Source organism: Homarus americanus, unplaced genomic scaffold (genome assembly GCF_018991925.1).
Source record: "Homarus americanus isolate GMGI-L3 unplaced genomic scaffold, GMGI_Hamer_2.0 scaffold40565, whole genome shotgun sequence".
NCBI lineage: Eukaryota > Metazoa > Arthropoda > Malacostraca > Decapoda > Nephropidae > Homarus > Homarus americanus.
Window position 1 is genome coordinate 593,423 of NW_024735503.1, and position 12,611 is coordinate 606,033.

Here is a 12,611-nt window from a genome sequence, read left to right on the forward strand (position 1 = left end):
ATATCGAGGGTTCGTTAGATATGACCCCCCATTTAACGGATTACATGTAGAGATACGTCCGTTATATAGAGGTTTCACTGCACTGTCTGGAGAATTTTTGAAGGCTATTGTCCGGGATTTATACAGTAAAGCCTCCATATAACGTACTTCTCTCTCCATATAATCCGTTAAATGGAGGGTTTCACATCTAACGAACCCTCAATATAACGGATTTTCAGTTGTATACAGTTGGTTAGATGTGACACACTTCTCTGTTTTCTTTCGTTCTTGACACTTACTTTTCAACCCTGTTATGTGTCTTCGCTACAGGGCTGAGGAGAGGAGGGGGTGTTAGGTGCCATTCGTCAGTCAGTTCAATCGAGTATTTTGAAACATTGCTCTCTTCCTGCCCTCTCCTTTACCCTCCTTCCTCCTCTTCCCTTACCCTATTCCTTCCCTTCCCTTCTCTTATTCATTTCTTCAAATTTTTCATGCCTTTCTCTTCGTCTCCGTTCCTTCCTCTTTCCTTTTCCTTTCTTATACCCTTCTCTCCTATCATCATTCATTTCCCTCTCCTTCTCCTCCTCCTCCTCCTCCTACCTAGCCCTTTCCTACTTCCAACTCCTTCTCCTCCTCCTCCTCCTCCTCCTCCTCCTCCTCCTCCTCCTCCTCCTCCTACCTAGCCCTTTCCTACTTCTCAACTCCTCCTCCTCCTCTTCCCCCCTTCTCGCTTCCTTACCCCTCTCCTCCCTCCCTACCCTCCTCAGTGTGTCAGGTAACATATAATAGGATGAACCTCCCTCTAGTGCCGCCGAGAGTAACCTGACGCGACCTCAGTCAAGGGCGGGTCGACCTGCCTCAGCTCCTGGTGGTGGTGGACTAGAGGAAAAACAAACATAGTAATTAGCAGATCCGGGTTGGGTTACGGAAAGGGGCGGGTTCCGTTGTGGGGTGTGGCCAAGTGAGGGGAGAAGTATGAGGAATGTGGAGAAGGGAAGTGTAGAGTGAGTGTGTGGTCTGAGGGCGGAGGGGGTATACATGTGAATGAGATACGGGCGCTGACAGCTATACTTGATGGATGTGTGCGTGTGTGTGTGTGTGTGTGTTGTTTTGAAGGTTTTGTGGGTGTTGAAGTGAGGATATTTAACGCCTGTGAGTGTGTTTGGGGGGGGGGTAATTTCTTGGCGTGGATAAAGTGTTGAAGTTTGTTTATAAATGTCGACAGTTAGATTTGTGAGTGTGTGAGAATGGATCAGTTTGATTGTGTTGGTGTATGGATCACTGTTCGAGTGTGTGTGGATCACTGTTTGAGTGTGTGAGTGAGTGTGCATCGCTGTTAGGTGTGAATGTGCGGATCACTCCACGTTGCAGAAGTAGGCGCTGGTGACCCCCGGCAGGAGTGTGGCCCCATCCAGCCTCAGTGTCCACACCCGGTCTCACATAATTATGGTGGCGGCGACACAGTAGCCTCGGTGCCTGTGGGTAGTGTGGCCCGGGGCGTCACCCTAGCGGCTCCTGCTGGTAATTACTGGTAGCTGTGGTGCTGGGTGGGCTGGCGGCGGCACCCTCAGAGGCACTAACCTCGTGACCTGACAGGACCTAGCTACCGTCTGAGGCATTACTGGTGCTGACCCCATGACCTGATACGTCCTGGCTACCAAGCTGGGTCACCACCATGGTGGTCCCCGCCAGTCAGCCTTCACCTGGTGACAAGTTGTGACGGGGAGGAGACGGAGAGGTGCCACGTGGCCCTCTCCTCAGTCCTCCTCACACTGACACCACACTTACCTTTAATTATTACAAAAATGTAATACATTTTCATATGATATATTCTTCTGCAGAATTCACTTCTTATTGTATATGAATCTGAGAAAATACAAGTAGACCTACGCTGTAAAGTAATACAAGTAGACCTACAGTACACTGTAAAGTAATACAAGTAGACCTACACTGTAAAGTAATACTTGAGGGTATAAATTATGTGATTATCACAGGTTATGCTGCCGTGAGCTACAACTAAACAGTAAAGAAACATTATCTTTTAGGGGAACATGGAACACTGGAGACCAACATGAAGGTGGGCGGCTGGTGGGGCGGAGGTACTGGTGGGGTCTGGCATAGTGGTGAAGGTAATAGTGGGGCACCGCCTTGGCCCATCCACTGTTCCGTCACGCTGAGTTACAAGTACCAGCACCGCCTCACCCTCCTACTGCCTCTCTCATCCCAGACCAAAACAAAGTCACCAACTAAATTTTCTAAAAGGATGTAACACTTCTTTGTAAACAATATGAATATTTATTTATTTCAGTCAGTCAGTCAGTCAATATTTTCATTCCTTAATTACATGAATATTTCCCCTTAGACGATGATTATTCGAGACCCGACGAAGGCCTCTGAAAAGTGATCAGTCTACGTCCGTCTAGACTTCCGGCGGCCTCACCAGGTTGACGCAAAGTTATCTTAGCTGTAAATATGGAAGGTAGGACATGTGTTTCTGATGAACACACCGAGGCGTAGTCACCTCCCCCCTCACCACCACAACACATCCTCTCGCCACACACACTACCACCACAACAACCACCATTAATCTCATAAATCTTTGCCTTCTGGTGGTTAGGTTAGGTCAGGTCAACTTAGGTTAGGTCCCAATCTCCATTTACAATAATTGAACACTGTGGAGTTAACCAGCGAGGCGAGAGAGAGTAAAATAGAGTAAAGACAAGTTTGGTGGCCATAATAGGGATCCAGATGGTGATATATACCGTCTATTGATATTTGTTAAGATAAATATTCAGAATATTTATCAGGTATAGGAAAGCTGCGACAATGGAAAACGCTTAACCCATGTCAATGCTGTTGTTCAATTCGTATCTATGTTATTCTGGCTAAATAAATAGTTTCTCTTCCTAGTTGTTGCAGAGATTAGCATACGGTCTGAATTTAATTACTGTTCATGTTGTCTGTCATTAGGGACACAAGTGGAAAAGTTTTGGAAGTGAGATTATTAACTTCATGCCAACGTGACGATCCTGTTGAAACTACTTGTGTAAATGTGTTCATATGTAAGTGTTTCTTCCGAGATAAGTAAAATACCTCCACAGGCATATTGTGTGGTGTTCCCTGTCTGTTATATTATTTAATGGTCAACTTAAACTAAAACTGATGCTGAAAACGGACTGCATGTAAGCGTCCCGGATGTATTAACCTAACCAAGCTTTTATTTACTCTTAACAATAATAGAATAAAGTGTTGTTATTAGTGATCGTTGTGGTGAGTTAGTGGCCTATCATCCAACATTAACCTCGTGGTGTACCAGTAATATTGGTTGGGTGTCTCACTCTCCTCACCTACGACAAAATAACAACTACAAGTGATGGATCTTCTGTAAATATCAGTTCACACTTTATGAAGAGACTTGAAATATTTTAAATTAGAATAATAAAGGGTTAATAATGCATGTAAAAGGCGATAAATTAAATGAAGTCTTGTCATTAGACCTTCCTGATTTAGACATAAGCTAATCTTATAGTTTGTCAAAAAAATATTATATGACATGAAACAAAACACTTTTCTTTTCAAAATAATCTATATAAACCTTCAGAATTCACAAGCAAAACTGATTTGGTAGACGGAGTCCCGCTGGGTCCCGCCGGGCACCTCTGCAGGTTTTTCACCCAGGCGTGACTTTACTCCAGGTGGCGAGAATTTCTGATGGATTAATAGTTCAAGTGCTTCATTCACAGTCAATATATACTGCTTGTATTTCCAGTGACAAATTATATGTTAACGCTTATAATGTACAGTACTGTATATATTCAATCTCTTCCCTGTGATTACGAGTTTCCTAAACCTATATAATTAGCTACTGTACAGGTGGTAGCCTACTGCAATAACAATATATATATATATATATATATATATATATATATATATATATATATATATATATATATATATATATATATATATATATATATATATATATATATATATATATATATATATATGGCTAATCATGAGATTAATCTTTTTAATGCTATAATTTAATATAAATCAGTTGATGTATGAATAAATTTGCTCTATAATTAAACTTGGTTGACTCATAAAATTATACCCTCTACATCAGACCAGGTGAGCTTAGATTATTGCAGGTTAAATAGGTTAGTAATGATATTATTCATTTACAGTTTGCATTATGATGATTTAACGACAGTCCAACCATAGGCTGTACATTATATATGGAGAATTGAATTACAGAATAACTCAAAAGAAGCAAGAAGAGATAAAATCTACATCGAACATACTGAAGACACGGGTTTGTTGCGCTTAACGGACGGACGTGACGCTCATGAAAGCTGGCGCCACTTGTCGGGTGTCACGGGAGAGGTCAATACGATCTCTCTCTTTCTCTCTCGGTAATAAAGATGACAGGAAAAAGAACATTATCTGTGTACAATATATTCACTTTACAGTACAGGTGATACACTATGGTAATTCGTATTAGTCGCTGTAGTCACTCTTAGTTCCCGCCACTCAAGTAACTTTTATTAGAATAACGTCCACTTAAACTGTCTGTCTGTGAGTGTCTGTTCGTCTGTCTCTGTATTATCGTAACAATAATTTGAATGATGTTAATCTATACTTGATGGGTCGGCCGAGTAGTGTGAGCTTATGACACAACAAACTCTGGCAGTAGTGTGAGCTTATGACACAACAAACTCTGGCAGTAGTGTGAGCTTATGACACTAAATCTTCCTATATTGTGAGCTCCTGTTACACTAAACTTTGCCGTGTGAGTTTGTTGTTGTTGTGTCGTTTGCTCACACTACTGTCAGAGTTAATTGTGTCTTTAGGTCATACTACTCGGCCGACGCGTCAAGTAACCTAACCTAACCTAACGTAGCCTCTCTAGACGGTGTTCTCTGTTAATAGATGTCCTCTCTCTGTGTGCTGGGTGATGCTGAGCCTCTCCTTGTCGTGGTGACCTGTGCTGAGCCTCTCCTTGTCGTGGTGACCTGTGCTGACACCTGACTCACACAACACACCTTCACCTGACTCACACAACACACCTTCACCTGACTCACACAACACACCTTCACCTGACTCACACAACACACCTTCACCTGGCACACACAACACACCTTCACCTGACTCACACAACACACCTTCACCTGGCACACACAACACACCTTCACCTGACTCACACAACACACCTTCACCTGACTCACACAGCACACCTTCACCTGACTCACACAACACACCTTCACCTGACTCACACAACACACCTTCACCTGAAATAAACAAAAAATTAACACTTAATAAAGGTAATAAACAAAATCCAAACAACATGATTAAAAGGACAACAAAATAAAAGTTATTAAATGTATGAAAATATTCTCTGGTGCAGATGACGTCAGTTTTAAAATGGTGAGGATGGTGGTGAGGGTGGTGGTGGTGGTGAGGATGGTGGTGAGGGTGAGGATGGTGGTGAGGATGGTGCTGCTTGGTTGTTGTGATGTTGTTATGTTGATGTTTGTAAGGTTATTAGTGTTTTGTTTCTGCCTCCTTCTCCTCCCCCCCCCCAAACACACACACTAGGAGACTCGTACTATGTGAGGTGACTGAGGTGAGGAGCGGGTGGTGGGTACAAGAGCGGCAACACTCCCTCTCGTGGCAGTCTTGGTGTTGGCAACGCAGGAGACACACGGCGTCGTGGGGTGAGGGCCCCGGCTGCCTCGTCATGTACTCCGGCTGTAGCGTAACCTGCAAGACATAACAATGACTCAGTGATTGGTCGGTCGGTCGGTAGGTCGGTCCTCCTCTGATAGCCAGACATAAACTAATAAATAAATAGAACAACTGAAGAATTATCGTCCCGCCCCCTCCCCTACACCTTATTCCACCTGATGATTAAACACCGTAACGTTACCTTGGGGTCAGGTTAGTGTTAAGTGAGGACTTTTGAACACCTCGTCACAGAACAATGAAGTAGTCAAGTAGGGTAAAAAAAATACTCAGATGTATGTTATGTATACTGTACCTCAGATGTATGCTCTGGGTGAGGTCTTCTGAGGGATACTGTACTGCTGATCATTCCAGAGTTGTTCCATGATAGGGATGGAGACTTTACAATACTTCAGGCAGTACTTTATATTTGTACTTGAGCGGAGTCTTTCAGAAAGTTTAATCGGAGAATTCATACAAAAATTTCACATGAGAACTTAAGGAAATACTTGAAGGAGTTTATTGGGTTACAGTAATTCAGGATGATACTTCAGGCAGGTTCTTTAGTACAGTACGGTGGCGTAACACACACACACACACACACACACACACACACGCACACACATAATAATAATAATAAATAATAATTAGGAGGGCATCAGGAAAGAAACAAATATCATATGAAAACGCTGGATAGAAACGTCAGGGCGTGGCTCTAAACCAGGCGTCATAATGCAAAGTTAAAAACTACTATTTGAGAAGATCATTACCCTCAAGCACGACCTGGACTTACCCTCAAGCACGACCTGGACTTACCCTCAAGCACGACCTGGACTTACCCTGAAACACGACCTGGCACCTGGACTTAGCCTGAAACACGACCTGGCACCTGGCCTTACCTTGGTGACACCCTCATCTAGGAAGAATTGCTTGAGAGACCCCTGGGTAGAGAGGTAGACCCGCGGACTCGTGAACACCACATGTGCCGTCGCCACCACCTGAGGACACCACAACGTGTTATATATACGTTTGGTGTAGTAATTAATTAATTGTCCTCCCTCTTCCTCCTCCTCCCAGTATTAATAACCCTCCAGTTTCAATAGCTCTCCTCCCCCCATTAATAACCCTCCCTTATTCCCTCGGTCTTAATAACCCGTCTTAATAAATCTCTCCCCAGTCTTAAAAGCTTTCCCCCAGTCTTAATAGCTCTCCCCAGTCTTAAAAGCTTTCCCCCAGTCTTAATAGCTCTCCCCTCAGTCTTAAAAGCTTTCCCCCAGTCTTAATAGCTCTCCCCTCAGTCTTAAAAGCTTTCCCCCAGTCTTAATAACCCTCTCCCAATCTTACTAGCACTCAGCCTAACGCGACCACGAGGATTAAGACTACCATGGCCTCGTGCTAATATATGTCCAGTGTGACTGAATAAAAATTTGGAAACATTGTTAACCGAAGTAAATGAAAAAAAATAATAATTCTGTACAAATGAATGCAACCCTTGGAAAATTTCTAGACGAGATGCGTAAAAGACTTTAATAATTGACGTACTGAGGAGAATCAATATAGTTCACTGCATAACAAACCCGTACTCGTTTAGGTTGTTTGAACTGACACCTGCCTGACTCACCTTACTGGGGGTGAAGGTCCAGATGTGCAGGTGGTGGATATTGACGATGGCCGGGAACTCCTCCAGAATCCTGGCCTGGAAGTTCTCCACGTCTATGTGCCCCGGAATGGTCTGCAGCAGGATGTGACAACACTCTTTCCCTACAGGTGATAGAACTTAAGTGTCTGTAAACTTGTTTCTTGGAGAGGATTGATGTGTAAGCGATATATACTGTATGTATTGGTGAATTAATCGTTAGTGTATTTCTAACTTATTTGGTTACACGAATATATAAATTGTGTAGGCGGAGCGCAGTAGTTATCGTAATTGGAAATAATAATCTAATATAATAAAATGCTTTGAAAATGGTTAATTATTACTTGCTGAAGTATTTAAAAGAACAAGATCTTTATCTATGCCAACGTTAGTGCATTGAAAGAGGGAATGAAGGCGGCTTGGTGGCACTAGAGAAAAATGTATTACCGTAGGGGTAACTAAACCACATGAGCAGCGCCACTGAGGTGACCGCCAAGGCCGGATCTATATATAGCGCCACGGTCCCCCCGTTGTCCCAGTGTACCACAGCTGCACAGAGTACTACCACCACCAGCCCTGTAAGCCACAAGATCATGAGTTAAGGATTCCCACAAACAAAAACACCTCTAGGAGTAGCTGAGACAACCTGCAGCTCTCTCTCACTTTATATCTTTGTTTAATTCGCTTCTGAAGATATGTTAAATACACGAAAGCGCTTAAGCAGTATTGTAGTTTTCTTTTTCCTGACAAACACACACAAAAGATCGCCATATACACACCGCAGTTATCCCTGAGAACCTCCTTGATGACTTGATGGGTCCTTTGGGGCCTGGCCTTTCCTGCTTTCAGGTTGGAGGAGGACAGCATTCGTCTGCCCGCCTGCACTGCCTCCTGCGTCAGCTGCCTTCCCACCCACACACTACCAGAGTCTCGCATTTCCAGGAAGCAACCCTGGTGGTGCGTGTAACCTGAAGGAGATGTCAATGGTCACTACTCAAATTGGCTCCATTCCTACTGGACCTAACTTTACCACAAGGATTGGGGTCCGATCCTAATATATAGTGGACCCTTGTCTTAATGGGCCCCAGTTTTCTGGTTCCCATTCATGCTAATCAGGGTAGATTAGGTTGGGGCTCAGTAGGATGTGACCCATAACAACAAGAAAAGTAACTTGGTGGAGTCATCCCACAGCTATCTAAGTGATGATGACAGTGTTATCTTAACTTTGACCGATAACTGTCTCTCTCGGGGCACACGAGGATTATGTCATCGAGGCATTTAAGGTATAAGTGGAGATAGCAGCGAGGGAGAGACAGAGATAATATAGAGATAAGTCCCCTCTACCTGCTGGCAGTCCGTGGAGCATCAGGTCCAAGAGGTACACTGTTGTGTTGGGGGATAACTACGCATACACTTACTAGGTTGAATCTTAGTGCAAATTAAACTACTTTTGACTCATCGTAGTGTCGTGGTTATGGTTATTCTCATACCTCCAGTTACGGAGATGACTTCAACGTCTAAAGTTTAAGAATGCGGGTATTATATAGTAACTGGAGGGAACAATGTGTCTCCTAGTTATTCTTATGTTTCCCGTCCAGTGTGCTCATGTCCTGCTAGTACTGTAGTTGACACCCATAACCCATATTTAGGATATTCAGTCAACACGTGCAAACATTGTAGTATGCGGACACACACACACACACGCACACACACACACACACACACACACACACACACACACACACACACACACACACACACACACACACACACACACACACGAACAAACACTACAAAACAAAGAAGTAATTAGTACTGACCGCCGATGAGACAGAAGACTAGAGCGTTGAGGGACCAGCCGACGGCGCCCAGGGCCATAACGCTCAGCGGGTGGTGCATCGCGTCCTACACCACCAAGATATACAACAATTACTGGAACGTTCTGTCTAGACTCGGATTCCACTCTGCACCCAAATAATCCAATAAAGGAGAAAGCATGACTCGACTTAATTCCAAAACAACCCAAATTATGAACTAACTTAACCTATCTCAACTAGACAGAGATTAGCGTGTCCCTAGCGAACATACTGTACAGCCACAGTTTCACTCTGTATCCTCACTGCAGAATGTCCTGCAATATATGACACAGAGAGACGGTCCACCACTGTGCGGCCCGGACGATCATGAAGCGAGTTGACTCCTGTATTATGTTGAATGTGTTTAGTTAATTCTCTGGTGCACCACATTCTGCCCCCTTACTGTACATCTAAATTGTGACATGTACACCGTCATCAGTGGCGTATGTACTGAACAACAAATGTAATGTACAGTAGACATAGGTGTACAGATCACCTGATGGCCGGCGTGTACGGCTGTCTGGATGGTCTCGGTGGCGACGCTAAAGCAAAGAGCTGTGAGGAAGATCTGTGTGGTGAGCATCGACAGCACCTCCAGCCTCGCCCACCCGAACGTGTTGTGCAGTGACTGAGGTCCAGAGCACAGCTGTGGGGGAGGCACTTGTGTTATGGGGTGACCTGGGTTATGGTAGGGGAGGCACTTGTATTATGGGGTGACCTGGGTTATAGGGAGGCACTTGTGTTATGGGGTGACCTGGGTTATGGTAGGAGAGGCGCTTGTGTTATGGGGTGACCTGGGTTATAGGGAGGCACTTGTGTTATGGGGTGACCTGGGTTATGGTAGGGGAGGCACTTGTGTTATGGGGTCACGGGTCACAGGTAGTCCATAATTAAGAGGCAACACCTTCTTCCTGTGCCGTCAGGTTGGTTGTGGTGTAACATTCTAGACGTGAAGAATACCAAAGTATGTATGTATGTATGTATGTATGTATGTTTTAATCAGTTATAGTCTCCTTGAATTATCTCCCATATATAACCACGACAGCTCTCTAATCATTTTACCTTTACTCGCCCTATCACCCCCTAGAAACCACCACACCCTCACCACCTCACCTTCATGGTCAGGAGACAACCGATGAGTGAAAGGAGATTGTAGAGGGCGTGGTAAGCCTCGATCCTGAGTGTGAGGGAGTGTGTGAGGTGTGAAGCTCCCAGTAGTACCACCGTGAAGGCTAGCGTCAACACTAACACCACCCCGAGCTTTACCCGTGGGATGTGGTGCAATAAGTCCGCCTTCTCGACCATTTTCCTCAGCTACTGGCCACACTATGTCACTCTAAGCTCATTCTAGAAAGAAGAGAGAAAAAAATCTGAAGAATGAAAAATGAAAGAAGATTGGATGAGCCTGAAAGAAAATCTGGATGAAAATTGGGTGAAATCTGAGTTAGAGAAAATGAGAGAACGGCTAGATAGAAAGTGGGTAAAATCTGGATGAAAATTGCTGATGATGTCCTGTTGAGAATGAATTACAGAGTTCACCAGTAGAGAGAAAAAAGTATCGTCTATAATCTCAGATAAACGCGCACACACACACACACACACACACACACACACACACACACACATAATAATTCCTTGGGGATCAGACTACACAAACACTCGATCAAATATAAGGCCTAAACACACCTCATACTTATATTAGGCCTAACTGATACCTTGCCTTATGAATTATGTGTACAGGTCTGTCGTGGAAGCTGAGGTGTCGTACAGATACACTACACTAAGTAAACCTGAAGGACGCTGTGTATATCCACTCTGCTGCCGAATCATACATACATACATACATACATACATATCGGGCCAATTAGAAATATACCAGAGAGAGAGGAAGTGAAATAAACACAGATAGACAGACAGACAAGCCATTAGCCCACAGCGTACTATATATTTTTTTTTTATTAATTTTGTATGTAAAGATAAGCAACGGCACTAAGATTCACTTTCTGACCTGTTTCTACCGTTCAGCTTGTCAGTTCCCTGTTTACTGTTGTTTGTCTTATGTCTACCGTTGGCTGTCGTTTTGTTCTGTTGCCCACATTGGCGTCCTGTTCACCTCCGTTCACCGTTAACTGTTCTTAGTTTACTTTGCCTACACATTCATTTCCATTGCTCTTCACTGCCGTTCATCTTCTGTTTATTATTCACTGATGTTCTCTGTAATTAAATTCTACATTTAAATATATTCCTTTTATTCACTGACTCTTCATTGTCTTTCTTATTTTAATCGTTCTCGTTTGTTATTTGATTTCGCCCACTGTTCATTTCCACCGCTTTGCACTGTTATTCACTATTTACGATTCGGAGGTTGTCATTTAATTATACACTGACGATTATGGTAACTCTCTTGTTCATTGGCGCTCTTCCTTCATCATTCACTCCCGTTCACTGTTCAAAGTCTTGTTATTCGCTGTTCATCAAAGGGAGAGAGAGTGAGAGCATTTACTATTATACTGTACACTGTTCTAAGTTATTCACTGTCACGTACTACTGTGGAGGAGGGAGTGACTGGCAGACGCATTGAGAGCAGCAGCAGCAGCGCCACTCAATTACTTCTTCCTGTCGTCTCCTATCTGGCGTGGCTCCGGGTGTGTGCTAGCTGTAGTGAGAGGGAGGGAGGGAGGTAGAGGAGATCCATTCCACACAACACACTTCATCCCTCCCACACAACACACTTCATCCCTCCCACACAACACACTTCATCCCTCCCACACAACACACTTCATCCCTCCCACACAACACACTTCGTCCTTCCCACACAACACACTTCATCCTTCCCACACAACACACTTCGTCCCTCCCACACAACACACTTCATCCCTCCCACACAACACACTTCGTCCTTCCCACACAACACACTTCATCCTTCCCACACAACACACTTCGTCCTTCCCACATCACAACACACTTCGTCCTTCCCACACAACACACTTCATCCCTCCCACACAACACACTTCGTCCTTCCCACACAACACACTTCATCCCTCCCACACAACACACTTCATCCCTCCCACACAACACACTTCATCCCTCCCACACAACACACTTCGTCCTTCCCACACAACACACTTCATCCCTCCCACACAACACACTTCGTCCTTCCCACACAACACACTTCATCCCTCCCACACAACACACTTCATCCCTCCCACACAACACACTTCATCCCTCCCACACAACACACTTCATCACTCCCACACTATCTCAGTCACCATAAAACTCACCAATGGTGATAACGCTAATGATAAAAGTTCACTGACCTTATCATTGCTGAATAAAGACCAAAGAGAGACTATATATGAGAGCGTGTGTGTATGTGTCCATGTGAATGTGCTTTTGTTTGCGTCCAGGTTTTGTTT

The 12,611-nt window shown here is 44.1% G+C and overlaps 1 protein-coding gene across 7 annotated transcripts; it reads right to left on the reverse strand.

Moving 5' to 3' along the window:
• Positions 1 to 4,421: 4,421 nt before the first annotated feature.
• Positions 4,422 to 11,926, reverse strand: LOC121871168 (zinc transporter 1-like). Of its 7 annotated transcripts, none has more exons than XM_042373317.1 (12): positions 11,806 to 11,926; positions 11,204 to 11,409; positions 10,309 to 10,542; positions 9,692 to 9,841; positions 9,160 to 9,244; positions 8,119 to 8,307; positions 7,787 to 7,915; positions 7,325 to 7,479; positions 6,603 to 6,701; positions 5,589 to 5,742; positions 5,223 to 5,270; positions 4,422 to 4,994 (listed from the first exon to the last, which is right to left on the reverse strand). In XM_042373317.1, exons 3-12 carry the CDS (start codon positions 10,498 to 10,500, stop codon positions 4,888 to 4,890), a joined length of 1,308 nt encoding a protein of 435 aa, XP_042229251.1. In that variant the 5' UTR covers positions 10,501 to 10,542; positions 11,204 to 11,409; positions 11,806 to 11,926; the 3' UTR covers positions 4,422 to 4,887. The 7 variants fall into 7 exon arrangements, with proteins under 7 accessions (XP_042229251.1, XP_042229250.1, XP_042229252.1 ...); XM_042373316.1 differs by lacking the exon at positions 11,806 to 11,926 and adding an exon at positions 11,741 to 11,780; XM_042373318.1 differs by lacking the exon at positions 11,806 to 11,926 and having other exon boundaries at positions 11,214 to 11,799.
• Positions 11,927 to 12,611: the final 685 nt, after the last annotated feature.

Bases quoted from the DNA above. Each gene is read 5' to 3' on its own strand.
- LOC121871168 (XM_042373317.1), bottom strand. From the start codon at position 10,500: ATGGTCGAGAAGGCGGACTTATTGCACCACATCCCACGGGTAAAGCTC. The intron at 9,842-10,308 runs GTGAGGTGGTGA...CCTCCCCCACAG, and splicing joins GTTGTCTCCTGACCATGAAG to CTGTGCTCTGGACCTCAGTC. The intron at 6,702-7,324 runs GTGAGTCAGGCA...TGGTGTCCTCAG, and splicing joins GGACCTTCACCCCCAGTAAG to GTGGTGGCGACGGCACATGT.